This window comes from Petaurus breviceps, unplaced genomic scaffold, assembly GCF_028583685.1.
Source record: "Petaurus breviceps papuanus isolate PSGF00001 unplaced genomic scaffold, PetGlider_PUasm1.0 38, whole genome shotgun sequence".
Lineage (NCBI taxonomy): Eukaryota > Metazoa > Chordata > Mammalia > Diprotodontia > Petauridae > Petaurus > Petaurus breviceps.
The window spans coordinates 70209402-70223158 of NW_027186304.1; the positions used below are offsets into that span (position 1 = coordinate 70209402).

Consider the following 13757-nt stretch of genomic DNA (forward strand, 5'->3'; position numbering starts at 1 on the left):
ATCTAGTGGGAAGATTCAATCAGAGTTCAAGGGGTTTCCGAGAGCCTGTACCCCCTCAAAAGGAAGTAGGATGAAATGTCTGGAAAGGCAGATAGGACTCTGATTGTGTAGGGCTTTAAATGGACAGCCTGATTTCGTATATAGAGAAGCAGGGAGAGTCTTTAGGGTGCTTTTGCAGAAATCAATTTGTGAAGTAACCAGGACCTGGGAACAGGAGTTGGGTGGGAGCTGTACCAGTGCAAATAAGGGTACAAATGGAAAAAGTGGAATCAATAAGAGCTGGCAACTGATGAAATGTGGAGGGTGAGGGAGGGGACGCAATTAAGGATATTTCTGAGGTTAGGAACCTGGGTAATAGTGTGGACTTCAGGAGAAATATACAAATTGAAAAAAAGGAACAAGATTGTCAAAATAAAGAATTCCATTTCAGAGAGTAATAGCTAGCATTTCTGTGGCGCTTTATGGTTTGCAAAGCACCTTATCTTAGTTTCTTACCATTCTGTACTCTAGAATCCATTATTTTCCAGAAATCTCTTTTCCTGGAAGATCGTGGCAACCACAGAATTTACTCACAGGAAATATCCTCCTCCTTTGTGGCCTTTCCGTCTGATAGGATAGCTCCTCCCAGAACCTCTCATTTAAGAGGAGCACCCCGGACTGCTCTGCATTCGTTTCTCCTCTGGCTGCCCCCTCCCCCCTTCAGTATTTCGCTACCTGGACCTCTAGCCCCCATTAGAATGTAAGTTCCCTGAGGGCAAAGGCTGGTTTTTCTCAATGCTTTGTATTTGAATATTCGCAGCCTTGGCATCCGATCTGGCATATAGTAATATATAGCAACATAATAGAACAAATGCTTGTCGATTGACTGGCTGACAGAAAAGTATAGAGCTTGAGAGACGCTTTCAGGGACATTCAGATGAAGATGACCACCCGGCAGTTAGTGATAGGGAGTTGCTGCTCAGGCGAAATTTAGATGGATTTTTTTTTCACATTTTTCAAATGTTTCCTAAATTACCATTTCTTTCCTTCTACTACCACTTGAAAATGCCTCAAAAACATCTTTTTGGGTTTTCCCCCCTGAGCGCAGGGAACACCACCCAGCTCCGAGCGCGTCCAGCCGGCGCACGTCCAGTGCGCGCGTGCGCAAGAGGCGCTCCTCCCCCAGTCCCCGCCCCCTCCGCCCGTAGTTCTTCCCAATCTGGGTTCGGCCTCACCCACGCCCGCGGCTTCTGGCTCGGGTTCTTTCTCCCTCCCTCTAGCTCGACTCAGGGCCCCGCCCTCCGTGGCAGGGGCGGGGGAAGGGGCGGGGGAGGGCGCTCCTCCTCAGTTCCTCCGGCTGCCGGCTCTGCTGCTGCTCTTCCGGGTCGACGTTTGGGGGGCTGGGCTGGGCAGGGAGGTTCATCTCGCCTCCGCCGGCGTCGCGTCGGCGTTTTACCCGTTTCTTCGGTCTGCGGGCTCAGCGCCGTCGCCACCGCCGGGCTCCTCTTTTGGGCGGACGCACCGGCGTCTGGGATCTTGAGCAGGGCCGGGGTGAGGAGCCGCGGCTCGGGGGAGGAGGCGGAGGAGGAGCCGTGTGCCGGGGGCACGGAGCGGCCGCGGCCATGGCGTACGCCTATCTCTTCAAGTACATCATCATCGGCGACACAGGTGAGTCGCCCGGAGATGGGTGGGCAGGGAGCGGGGAGGGGGCTGGTGGGCCGCGGCCCCCGGAGCCCCCCGGGCCGCGGGACCGAGCGCGATTGGCGGCGGGTGCCTCCCTCCCCCGCCTCCTACCTCTCCTCCGCCCTCTCCCCTCCTCCCGCCGCGGCTCCATTTCCGCAGTGCTGGAGCCGGTGACGTGGGCACTGCGAGCGGCTGCTGCGGCCTGGCCCGCCGGGCCCCCGCCCAGCCCGTCCCGGCCGCTCCCCGAACTAGCTCCGGGAGGAGGCCGGGGCGGCAACGTGTGGCCCCCGGAGGCAGCTGACGCGGAGGCTTGTGCGGGGCCGGGATCGCCGGAGCCCCGGGCGCCCAGCCCCTCCCCCGGCCTAGGGCAGGTGGAGGGGCCGCGACTGCCCTCCCGGCTGGGTCTGCCGGCTGGGGCTGCCTGTGTATTGACTTTAATGGTTATGTAAAGGCCTGCTACTGCCGTTCCTAGGCCGGGGAGGCTTTGGGGCTGCCTCTCCGAAAAGGCAGTGGAACAGCCTTTTACAAACCTTACTTAAGGCAACAATGGTTTTGATCTTAGGACCCTGGAAAAACCTTTTGAGGTCATCGGAGTGTCAAACTGGGTCCTGAAGATCTTCCCTAACCACTGTCAAGATACTGCGAACAGTTGCTACTGTCAGTTGTGGGTTTTTGTTTTTGTTTTTTTTTGTGTGTATCAGTCCTATTAATGTGTAACAGGAATACTAGGATTTAGGAAATACGGTTTTAAAAAAAGTTTTTACATATTCATATGAATGTGTAACATTGGAATTACTAGGATTTGGAAAACATACCATATCTTAGTTATTTAAGCCAGTCCAATTCTAACTCAGCGACTCAAAATTCCAGTGACTCAGTCACCTCTAGGATCAAATAGAAAGTCCTCTATGTTGTTCAAAGCCCTTCATAACCTGGCCTACCACCTGCCTTTCTAGTTACACCTTGCTCTCTACTCCCCCACCCCCATCCTCTGCTGTCTAGTGACTCTGGTCTCCTTGCAGTTCCTTGAACAAAACACTCCCATCTCTGGATTCTAGGTTTTCTCACTGTCTCTTGGCTTGACTTCTCTCCCTCCTTATCTTTGTCCCTTGGCTTCAAGTTCCATTTAAAATCTCGCCTGTAGGAAACATTTTCTGATCCATCGTAATGCTATTGCATTAAAAAATGCCCAGTTCATTCTGTATAGATTTTGTTTGTACATAGTTATTTGCTTGTGGCCTTCTTCATTAGACTGAGCTCCTGTAGAGCAGAGACTAGGTTTTTTGTTTTTGTTTTTGCCTTCCTTTGTATCCCATAGGTGCTTAATATGTATTTGTTGACTATTAAGTCCTTGCTATGTGTAAGGTATTGTTGCTATATTACCAAAAATAAAAAGCTCCTGCCCATAAGAGCTTAGGTTCTCTTGGGCTGATCCAGGAGGTAATTTAATGGAAGACCAAACTTCCTTTCGAAGCAGCTAGAAACTTGAAAAGTGTTCTTAAAATTATATCTAAGAATTTGCGATATTTAGTGTATCTGAAATCAATTCATTTAGTCCTTTTTGTTTTGGTATTGCTTTGAATCTAATAATAAAACAGCCTTGTTCAGGTGTTAGTTAACTTGGTGTCACAACTTCAACTATTAATATACAAGAGTCTGATTTCAGTGGTGACTCTTGCACAACTTTGGATATATTCTTGCAATTGCCCCTGATGATGTGGCAGTACTTAATAAATTAACAAAAATCCCTTAGTTGAATAAGAAGAGGCCGATAGAATCTCCAGGTTCTTAAGGAGTATGGCAAATATATTATTTTCAAGATAGTACGGCTAGATAATTCCGTTTCCTGGATTTTTTATTTGATAACACAAGTTTCTAAATTTGCTATGACACACCTGAGCATGGGAGGGGTGGAGCTTAGGCTGTCAGCCAAAAATAGTAGTCTGTTCTAGTGGACAGGGATAGGAACTAGGAAGGTGAGAAGTCTTTGAAAATAACATATTTTAGATAACCAAGTAATGAAGAGAGAGAGCCACATGGTTGCCCTTAAAGAAAAGGATATATCATTAGATGTTGTGGATTGAATTTATCCAAAGCAGCCCCCAAGCACCTTGTTTATTACCACCAAAATATTTTCCTTTTCCTTTTCTTTGGTCTTTTAGCTACTAAAGTCAGGTGATTTTCATAAAGAGCAGGTCTCATTGTGTCAGTCTTTGAATCAATAAACTTCAGTGGTCTCCTTTTACCTTTAGGATCATTTTAAACTCTATTTGGTTTTTAAAGCCCTTCATTACTCTGGCCTTACATACCTTTTGAACTTGGTGCATTATTTATTCCCTTTCAAGCTCCCTGAAGTTCATCCAAGATTCTGCCTTTGCATGTGCCTTGCCTCATGCCTGGAATTCCTTAGAATTCCTTGTTGTTTTTTTTTCAAACTTCCACTAATTGCCACCTTTTTTGCATGAGACCTTTCCCTTCTTGCTCTAGTGCTACCGTTTTTCCCTATCATTACTTTGTGTATATATAGTATGGTATGGTGGTAAAAAACTGGTTCAAATTTCACCTTTGATATACTGTGTTACTCTAAAAAAGTCATTTCACCTCTCAGTTTCCAGGGTAACTGTCTACGACTAAGTTGCAAAGATGTCAGTCTTCATTGTTCAAGGGAGTTTTCTCACCTGCAGATTCCTCGTACCAATGAAATCAAAGGTCCAGCCCCTATCCCTTATATGTATATAAAAGCTATCTTCTCTGATAGAATGAATGTAAACTCCTTGAAGGTAAAGTGCATTTTATTTTAGCTTTTGTATCCTCCAGAGCCTAGCACAATATCTGGCATGAGACAAACACTTAATATTTATTGATTATGCATGCCCTGACTACTATTGGTGTTGTAATTAGCAAGCATTTAATGCTTAATATAAGCCAGGCATTGTCCTAGGTGCTGGCTATACCAAGTCTTCAGCATTTGGAGTCCTTCTGTTCGTAGACTATGCTAGGGCACTGGGAAGTTGCAAACCACCTTAATCTCATAGGTCTTGCATTGTTGAATAAAAAGTTAAAAAATGTAGTTCCTTTTTAGCTTCCACCAACTAGCCTGACCCCCTCTAGCCTTATTTATGTCTTACACCAGGAGAAACACTATACTTTAGATAATCTGATCTATTTGCCGCTCTTTGGACATAGATTATGTACTTTCTTGTTCTATGTACCTTTGTTCCTTCAAAAATCTTCCCACAGCTTAAAATCACTATTGTAAAAGTTAAGTCAGATATCATCCATGAACTTTTACTCCACACTCCTATACCACTTAGCTTGCACCAATAAATGGTATTTCATAAGAACAGATATTTAGAGCTTGAAGGAACCTTTATGGATCTAATCCATATCTTTTTACAGATAAGGAAACAGGCTCATAGAGATTAAATGACTTGCCCAAGGTTGTACTAAGTAACAAAGCCAGAATTAGAACCCAGACTGATTCAAATCCATTTCTTTCCTTTGCACCATGCTCAGTCACCTAGCTTCTTTAAAGTTCCTACTATGTGCCAAGTATTCTTAAGTGCCAAGAATTCAAATACAAGTAGAGAGAGCTCCTGCCCTTTTTAGGGTGAGGTATAGGAAGTCCCTGAATGAAGACTTTAAAAACCTCCTTTAAATGGAGGTTCTTTAGGAGTCATCCAGTCAAGGATTACTGTAAGGACAGAGGATATTTCCAATGTTAGGATTCCAGGGCTGGAGGTAGGTTTCTGGATGAAGAACCTTGGTTGTGGTAGAGGAAGCCCTGGTTGCAGCCTGGAAAGGAAGGCTTCCTCCACATACCGCTTTATATTGTAAGCTTTTGTGGAGGTGTTGTTCCCCCTCCTTTCTGTATTGTAAACTCCCTGATGAAAGGGACTGTTTTATACAGCTTCATACCCCATTCGATACCTAGCACAATGCTGTTCACATACATGCTCAACAAATACTCTTTTGTATATAATAGGAATAGGGAATACAGACAGATACATATGGTCACAATGTATGAAAAGAGAAGATAGAGCCAGAGTTTCAGAGAAGTTGAGCTTGCCATTATATACAGTTCTTTGGTTAGTACTGTTCAAAAAACATTGTACCACCCTGGAGTCAGGAGGACCTGAGTTCAAATGTAACCTCAGACACTTAACACTTACTAGCTCTGTGACCTTGGGCAAGTCACTTAAGCCCATTTGCCCTGCCTTCCCTTCTCCAAACAAAACAAAACATTGTAGAACAGTTCCAGTTCTGCTTCTGCCTTAATGTTGTCTATATTCACTAATTTCTTAATGCCTGTTTCCTTACTCATAAAATAGATTTCCTATGCCCAGTTTTCCTTTTACAGGAATAGTAAGTTTAAATTTTAAAATGTATGACTCTTCACACTTTTCATAAGCATCATGTAATTATTTTATTAACCTTTCTTCAGAAGGTAAAAGATGAAATAATTTAGACTATACCAAGTATTTTTAAATTTTTTTTTTTAAAGCAATGGGGTTAAAGTAACTTGCTTAAGGTTACACAGCCAGCTATTTCTGGGTGTGGTGCTGTGTATCTGAGCCCGGGATTCCATCTCCAGGTCATCCCGACACTGGAGCCGGTGCTCTTACTCGCTGTGCTACCTGGCCACCCTATACCAAGTATTTTTAATCAGGATAGTTGAATAGGTATAAGAATTGAACAATTTATGATCTGATTATGAAATATTCTTGGACTATATTAACAATGCAATACGTTGGGTTTTGGCTATCATTATTTCTCCTGAAAAATATTTTAGGAAAACACAAGTGAAAAGACTTGTTTCTGGTAGACCTGGGTTAAATTGGCTTAGGGGCCTTTATCAAGTCACTTAACTTCTTAATGTGCCCCTGGCAAAATAATGGGAGCTTTCAAAGCAAGAATTCCCCTTCACCAACTAGATAACTTGTATGTGAGCAGAGTTGAAGTTTTTATCCTTTGAAACTAAGCTGTCAGGTACAGAGAAATAGAAAAATTTGTGGGAACCTAGAATTTGTCCTCCCTGATGCAAAGAAGGTAAATCTCATGTCTTGTATTCTTTAAAAGAAAAAAAAGTTTTTATTATGTCTTTTGTGTTTTTTAACATTACCATAGTTTTTCCCCATATCTTTCCCCCTTCCAGATACCATCCCATATAACAAATAGTTTAATAATTTAAGACAAAAAAAGGAAAAATTAGCATAACTGATCAGCACATTGAAAAAGACTAAAAATCGGTGCCATGTGCAGTACTTGTGAATTTCCCATATCTGCAAAAGGGGTAGGTTTAGGAGTATCTTCTCTTATTTCTTCTTTTAAGCTATACTTGTTCTTTATAATTTCGCAACATTCACTTTTGATTTTTTTGTGTTTTTTTTTTCACTTACGTTGTGATAGGCTTTGAATTTTGTTTTCTTGAATGCTTAGTTCACTATCAGTTCATGTTTCTCTATATTTGTCACATTTCTTACAGCATGGTAATATTCCATTATTTTCATGTACCACAATTTGTTTAGCCATTTGATGGACATCTACTGTTTCCATTTCTTTACTCTCACAAAAAGTTCTGCTCTAAATATTTTTGTGTGTTTGGGGACTTTCTTTGTGTGACCTCTTTGGGTTATAGCCTAATAATGGCATCTCAGGGTAAAAGTGTATTGGCATTTTAATCAATTTCTTTGCATGATCCCAAATTACTTTCCAAAATGGTTGTACTGATTCAGTACAGTTTTACCAATGGTGCTTCAGTGTACCTATCTTCCTACAACCCTTCTAACACTGATTATACCAGTCTTTTTTTGTTGGTAATTTGCAGTGTGTTGAGGTGATGCTTTAGGCTTGTGTGTGTTTGTATTTCTCTTACCATCAGAACATTATTTTTATGTGGCTTTTTAAATTTTTATTTTGTTGATACTCTTGTATCACTTTTGTATGATGGCTTTTTTCTTATATAATGTATTGCATTCTAATTAAGGAAGTTAGGAGGACTCAGTTATACTCTTGATTCTATTATTTATTGATCTTAAACTTTTATTTTCTAGTATTTTAGTTTCTCTAAGCAGAAACTGGAGCTAATTCTTGCTGCCTCTTGATATTTTATGATTGTAGTATGTTTTAAGACTGGAGAAAAGCTGTGTATAACAATATGAAGTTCAGGAAAGAAGCACTTCTCAGCTAGAATGGTTGATTCAGATGAAAAATGATCAAATAAAAATAAAATTGTTTTTGTATATGACTCATCTATATTTCTGAAATGCACCATTCCCTCCCTGGAGCTACTAAAATTGTATTATAGTGCTCTTTAACTTTGAGTTGTTAATTTGTTGGTTTCTAAATATGCTATTAAAAAAACCTGGAAGCAGCACAGTACGGTGGACAGCTCTCGATCTGTAATCAGAGTCCAGAGTTCAGGAGCCAGCCCCCCACTCTGCACTTCTCCTTTTTGCCCTTTAGATTGCTAATCTCTCAAATCAATGGTTTATCAGATGACTTCCAAGCTACTTTTTAATTCTAAACCCGTGATCTTTTATCTCATTCATATAGTACTTTTTTTTCCCCTGGGTTGCAGATCACAACCTATCTGTGCCTTTGTGTATCCTTGTCCATCTTTTCTCATAAATTTTCCAAAGACAATCCAACCAACATCCTTGTCAGCTTCCTCTAGGGCTCTTGATATTCTGTACATACCAGTAAAGCACAAGGGTTATTTGGATATTGCCACTTTTCATACATTTCTCTAACATCCTTTATGCCACTTTCATAAATCTTCATTTTTAACATATTGAAGCCTGCTTATGCCCACTTTTCTGATGTTCTTTGAAAGTCTCTCAACTTTGACTCCTCAGAGACTTAAGTAACCCATGACTTAGATTCATACAACATCATTGGAAGAATATTACAGTTTGAAAAGATGGACTCTTCCCAGGGAATAACCTGGGGTCATTAAAGTACTACACAGTTTTTCCAAATACAGTTCAGCTTACTCTCTTCCTCCTATTCAACGTAAATCATTCTATAAGTCTTCCCTCCTAGTTCTTACTCTGTAACAGACACTGTTCTAAGTGCTGGAGATAACAATAAAAGATTGAAACAGTCCTGCCCTCAAGGAATTATATTCTAATAAGGGATTCCACGGGTACATAAGTAGTTACATGGAAGAGTTCTATTTAGTAGACACAGGGTGACCCTAGGGAAAAAATCACTAGGAAGTGGCCTTTGAGCTGAGTCTTTGAAAGGAGCCAGGAATTCTAAGAGATGCATATTATGTGGGAGAGCATTCCAGGGATTGGGGTTGGGAGACAGCCAGCCAGTGCAAAGGTACAAAGATAGAAAATGGAACATCATGTGTGAGCATTAGGAAAGACAGGAAAAGGCCAAATTGTGAGGAGCTTAAATGATAGTGTCCATTTCCTTTATCCATGAAAGTATTGTCTTGAGATATATGTACTAACAGACCCACTCTGACTAGCTCTCTATGTATAAAAAAAAAAAATAAAAGATATTTATTCCCTTTGTAGTCTGGCTTCACAGCCTATGGTTCTAGGTTTGTTGCACTGTACTGTTTTTTGTTCACCTTTAGTTCTAGTAAAACTAGCATCCTTACTGTTCCTTACACATAACATTCTTTCTCTAATTTTTTTTTTCTCCTTGGAACTATCCTCCATTCATATAATATATTTCCTTCTCACCTCTATCTCGAGGTATAGTCTTTAATATTCAAGTCATATCCATTTTGAATTTATTGTATAGTGTAAGGTGTCTAACCTTAATTTCTACCAGACTGCCTGATTAATGGTTTTCCAGTAATTCATATGAAATAAAGTTCTTCCCTAGGTAATTTTATGTTTTCATGTAACACTGGGTTATTGAGTTAATTCTGATTCTCTGTTACCTAGGGTGTTCCACTCATCTTTTTAATTTTTTAACCAGTACCAAATGATTTTGATGATTGCTGTTTTATAATATAGTTTGAGTTCCAAAAGTGCTATATCACCTTTAATCCTGTATTTTAAAATTTTTTCTCTTGATATTCTAGATTTTTATATTATTCCTGGTGAATTTTGTTCTTATTTGTCTAGCTTTTTTTTTTCCTTAGTTTAATTTAGCACTAAATCTGTAAATTAATTTTGGTAATACTGCCAATGATTTTATGTTGATATGGCCCAGCCATGAGTCACATATATTCCTCCATCTATTTTAGTTTTTTATTTCTCTAAGGAACATTTTGTAATTGGATCTCTATAGAGTCTACTTTGGTAAAGTGATTCCCAGGTATTTTATGCATTTTGTAGAATTCCATTTCTGTTATGGCCTCCTGAATTTTGTTGTTGCTATATAGGAGTTGTGTTGATTTTGGTAGAAACTATACCGGTTTTAAAATTTTTTTCATCATGTAAACTTTTAGAACTCTGATATCTGCTCAGATACCTGCCATATCTTTCTTTTAACATTATCTTCTTTCAATTCCCCAATCTCTGTTTTCCTTCTGAACAATACAGCAAATATTAACATTTATACAGAAGGAATATGAGAAACATTCCAGAGGTGATGAAAAGTGGTGGAATTAAATTAGGCCAGGTTTTCTGTCACTAGTCTCTCATCATCCCTCTCAGAACTTTTCTCACAATTCCCATATCAATAGATTACTCTAAAGAGTATTTTAAGAGGCATTACAATAGATATATTCCTTGTTGCCGCCTTTACAAAACCTGGATTGCTATTTATTAATTTTTTTTTTTTTGTAAAAATACATGACAGTATTGGTGATTTTAATCAAAACTCATTTGACTTTTGGGATGGCTAGGTGGTACAGTGAATAGAGCCCTGGAATCAGGAGGACCTGAGTTCAAATTTGACCTCAGACACTTCATGCTTACTAGCCATGTGACCTTGGGCAAGTCGCTTAACCCCAATTGCCCTGCCTTCCCCCCTGCAAAAAAAAAAAAAAAGGAAGGAATAATAAAGGATATCCCTAGTCATTTTAGGGGGATGTTAGAGATAACTGTGAATAGTATACTTTATTAAATATACAAAATTAGGCGCTAACTATAAGACAGAACTTTGGGTTATGTGTTTCCTTAAATACTGCCCCAGAGGTCTTAGTCTATTAAGGCTACTTAACGTAAAACCTCAGTAAGAATTTCAGGACATCCTTAATTTAGAACTTTTAAAACAAAATCAGCTGAGAATTTCTTCTTTGTACCGTCTTTAAGGGTGTTCCTTTATTCTCTATTTCCCAGATGTAATGGGAATGGGAATTTGAAGATCTTCCCTGCTCCTTAATAGACTTATTAGGGGGGAGTTTGAAGACCTCCCCTGCTTTGAAAGTAAACTCTGCCCAATGATATGCTGAATGTAGTCACATGGAGCCTGTGATGGAGGGAATTTGCTAAAGGGTGGAGCCGAGGCCACAGGAAGGTTCCCTTCTGTGAAGATAAACTCTGCCCCCTGATAGGCTGAATGTAGTCACATGGAGTCTGTGGTGGGAGGAGTTTGTTGAAGGGAAGTAGAGCCCACTGGAAGTTGGTCAGAGTCAGAGCTAGTGAGACAGTGGGAGAGAGAGGAGGTTGAGGCAAGGAATTAGAGAGATTCCTGAGTAAATATTGATCTTGTATTGGTTTGTGGGAAGGCTGAAGGATGCTATGGCTCTCAGCGTTATTATGGATTCTGAATATCTTTTGGTACTGTGATGGAATCTGCTTACTGGTTTAGGGATTTGGTTTTTTTTTTTTTTTTAAGCAATTGGGGTTAAGTAACTTGCTCAAGGTTACACGGCCAGGTGTTTCTGGGTGGATGTTAAGTGTCTGAGCCCAGATTCGATCCCCCAGGTCACCCCAACACTGGGGCCAGTGCTCTTACTCACCGTGCTACCTGGCTGCCCCTAGGAATTTGGTTTTTTGGTGTCTAAATAAATGCTTCAGTTCTCTCCTCTGGAGAGTTTGGTATATTTTGCCATCAAAGGTCATGCATAGTCACGATCAAAGATCGTGGGCTCTGTAAATACTGCATTGACGCTACACCAGATTTGATAACTAAGTCCACATTTACTCTGTATAATTCATGATTTTTTAAAAAATCCTATCTCTTTTCAACCTTCACCATTCCAGACTAGAATTCTAATCTGGCCTTATGCCAAGATTTTTTATCTTACTGGTCCTTATTGCTTCTCTTCACATATGACATTCTATCTTAACTGCCTTTCTTTCTGTTCTCTTGCTTACAGTTCACTATCTTTTCATCTCTACCTTAGATTTCCCAGCTTCCTTCAAAGATCATCCATCTCAAGCACCAACTCCTAAGAATCTTGTCCTTTTCCACCCAGCTTCTAGTGCTTGTTTCTCCTCCCTACCCCAAATTACTCCATTTTGACTTTGTTGATGTTTTCCCCTGAAAGAATGTAAGTTCCTTTAGATTGGAATAGTCCGATTTTTGGTTTTGTTTTTTTATCCCCAGCACCTAGAATATAGTAGGTGCTAAAGAAATCTTGGTTCATTGACTGATTTGATATTATCCCCTTGATTATTTTAATTGGCTTTACTTCCAAAATATATTTGGTGTAGACCAAAACCATACACTGTATTGTTGGTGCTAGTGTACTCTGGTTTTGTTTGTACAAGGGTAAGATAATATTTTCTCCTTTGCTTCCAATACCTTTGATGCTACCAGACTTTCTTGAATTCATGTTTTCAGGGAAAAGGTTTATTGTAATCACTCCTAAGTCCCTTCCTGGATTGAAATTGAGAATAAAAGGGTTATGTTAATGTTAGCTACTGAGGTTTAGAATTACAAAGCATGTTGCTTATATGAGCACTGTTAGGTAGTTAGTGAGCTATCAATTTTTTCTAATATGCTACACATTTTTCAAACACTTTGCATGTGTCATGCCAGTAAAGCAGTTGCTACGAATTATCATGAGTGGTTTAAATTGGTCCATTAGTGTAGTGGACTATACAGTTGTTGGGTTTTTAAAAAATATTTTATTGTGAATTTAATCATCAGCAAATATTTCAACACGAAGAAAAACAAGAGGATTATATAAGGAAGTGACTTTGTTACAGTTTAATAAGGTAATAAATTTAGTTCCTCGTGTATTTTTGCTTTCTTCTGTGCTTTTTTAAATGAATATTTTATTGATGCCTTTTTTTCCATGTCTATCACTATCCAGTAACTTAGCCAGAATTCATTGTATAAAATTGTCTATGCTGTTTCACAGTGCTTTAGTATTTTTGTCTTTGGAAGATTATTTATGGTATTTTTAAAACATGAGGACAAAAAAGATGTGTTTAGATTTAAAGCACCAGATGCTACATTTGCTTCAGATGCTAGATTATAGTAGTCTTTATTTTAATATATGTAAATCATTGCTTAGAAAGCAAAACACTTTCCTAAGGCGAGTTGAACTCTTTTTTATTATCAAACAGCCACCTCAAAGACACTTTGTTATTTATTACTTGGTACAATTTGTTGGTGGATTTTTAATCTTAATTTAAGGTATGTTGATAAGGTTGTATAATCCTAGATGAAGCAGTGTTGAAGTCACTTGGTTTTGGGACAAGTGAAATGTGTCTAAATCATTCAGGACCTCGAGTAGATTGTTTGCTTGAAGACTTGGAGGAGTCTCCAGATGCCACTCTACCATTCCATCCTGATGAGGCTTTTTGTTTTGTTTTGTTTCTTACTTTTAAAAAAAATGTATGTTACATAGATTTAAAATTATTTCCCTGCTGCCAGAAAAATTAGAAAGGGGGAAAAGTGAACAAATCAAAGCTTACTTTTTCTTTTCTAAAGTGGGTTTATATGTTAACCCAGTAGAATCAGTTTTTTTTTTTTAATTTGATAGGAATGTTTATTAACCAGCCGGTGACTGCCTCCCCAATAGGGAAGACAGCACTGAGTCTTCTGTAAGATACACGTATATAGAGTTAGGTGTTGCTAATCAACAAAATGTGGTTCCAAGGTGGGTGTAATGGCGTTAATGCCGATTCTAGTGAAGCCTTGATTACCCAGCAAAGCCCTGGATACAAACATAAACAGACCTGAATCTGGGGTATGTTTCTAGCAACACAGGTGAAACATTCCCTCAC

At 39.7% G+C, this 13757-nt stretch overlaps 1 protein-coding gene across 1 annotated transcript in view; it reads left to right on the forward strand.

Moving 5' to 3' along the window:
• Positions 1 to 1299: 1299 nt before the first annotated feature.
• RAB2A (RAB2A, member RAS oncogene family) overlaps positions 1300 to 13757 on the forward strand; it is a 102903-nt gene continuing 90445 nt past the window's right edge. The window contains exon 1 of the mRNA XM_069099998.1: positions 1300 to 1647. Within this exon, the coding sequence (XP_068956099.1) occupies positions 1602 to 1647 (46 nt within the window). The 5' untranslated portion in view covers positions 1300 to 1601. The remainder of the gene's footprint in view (positions 1648 to 13757) is intronic.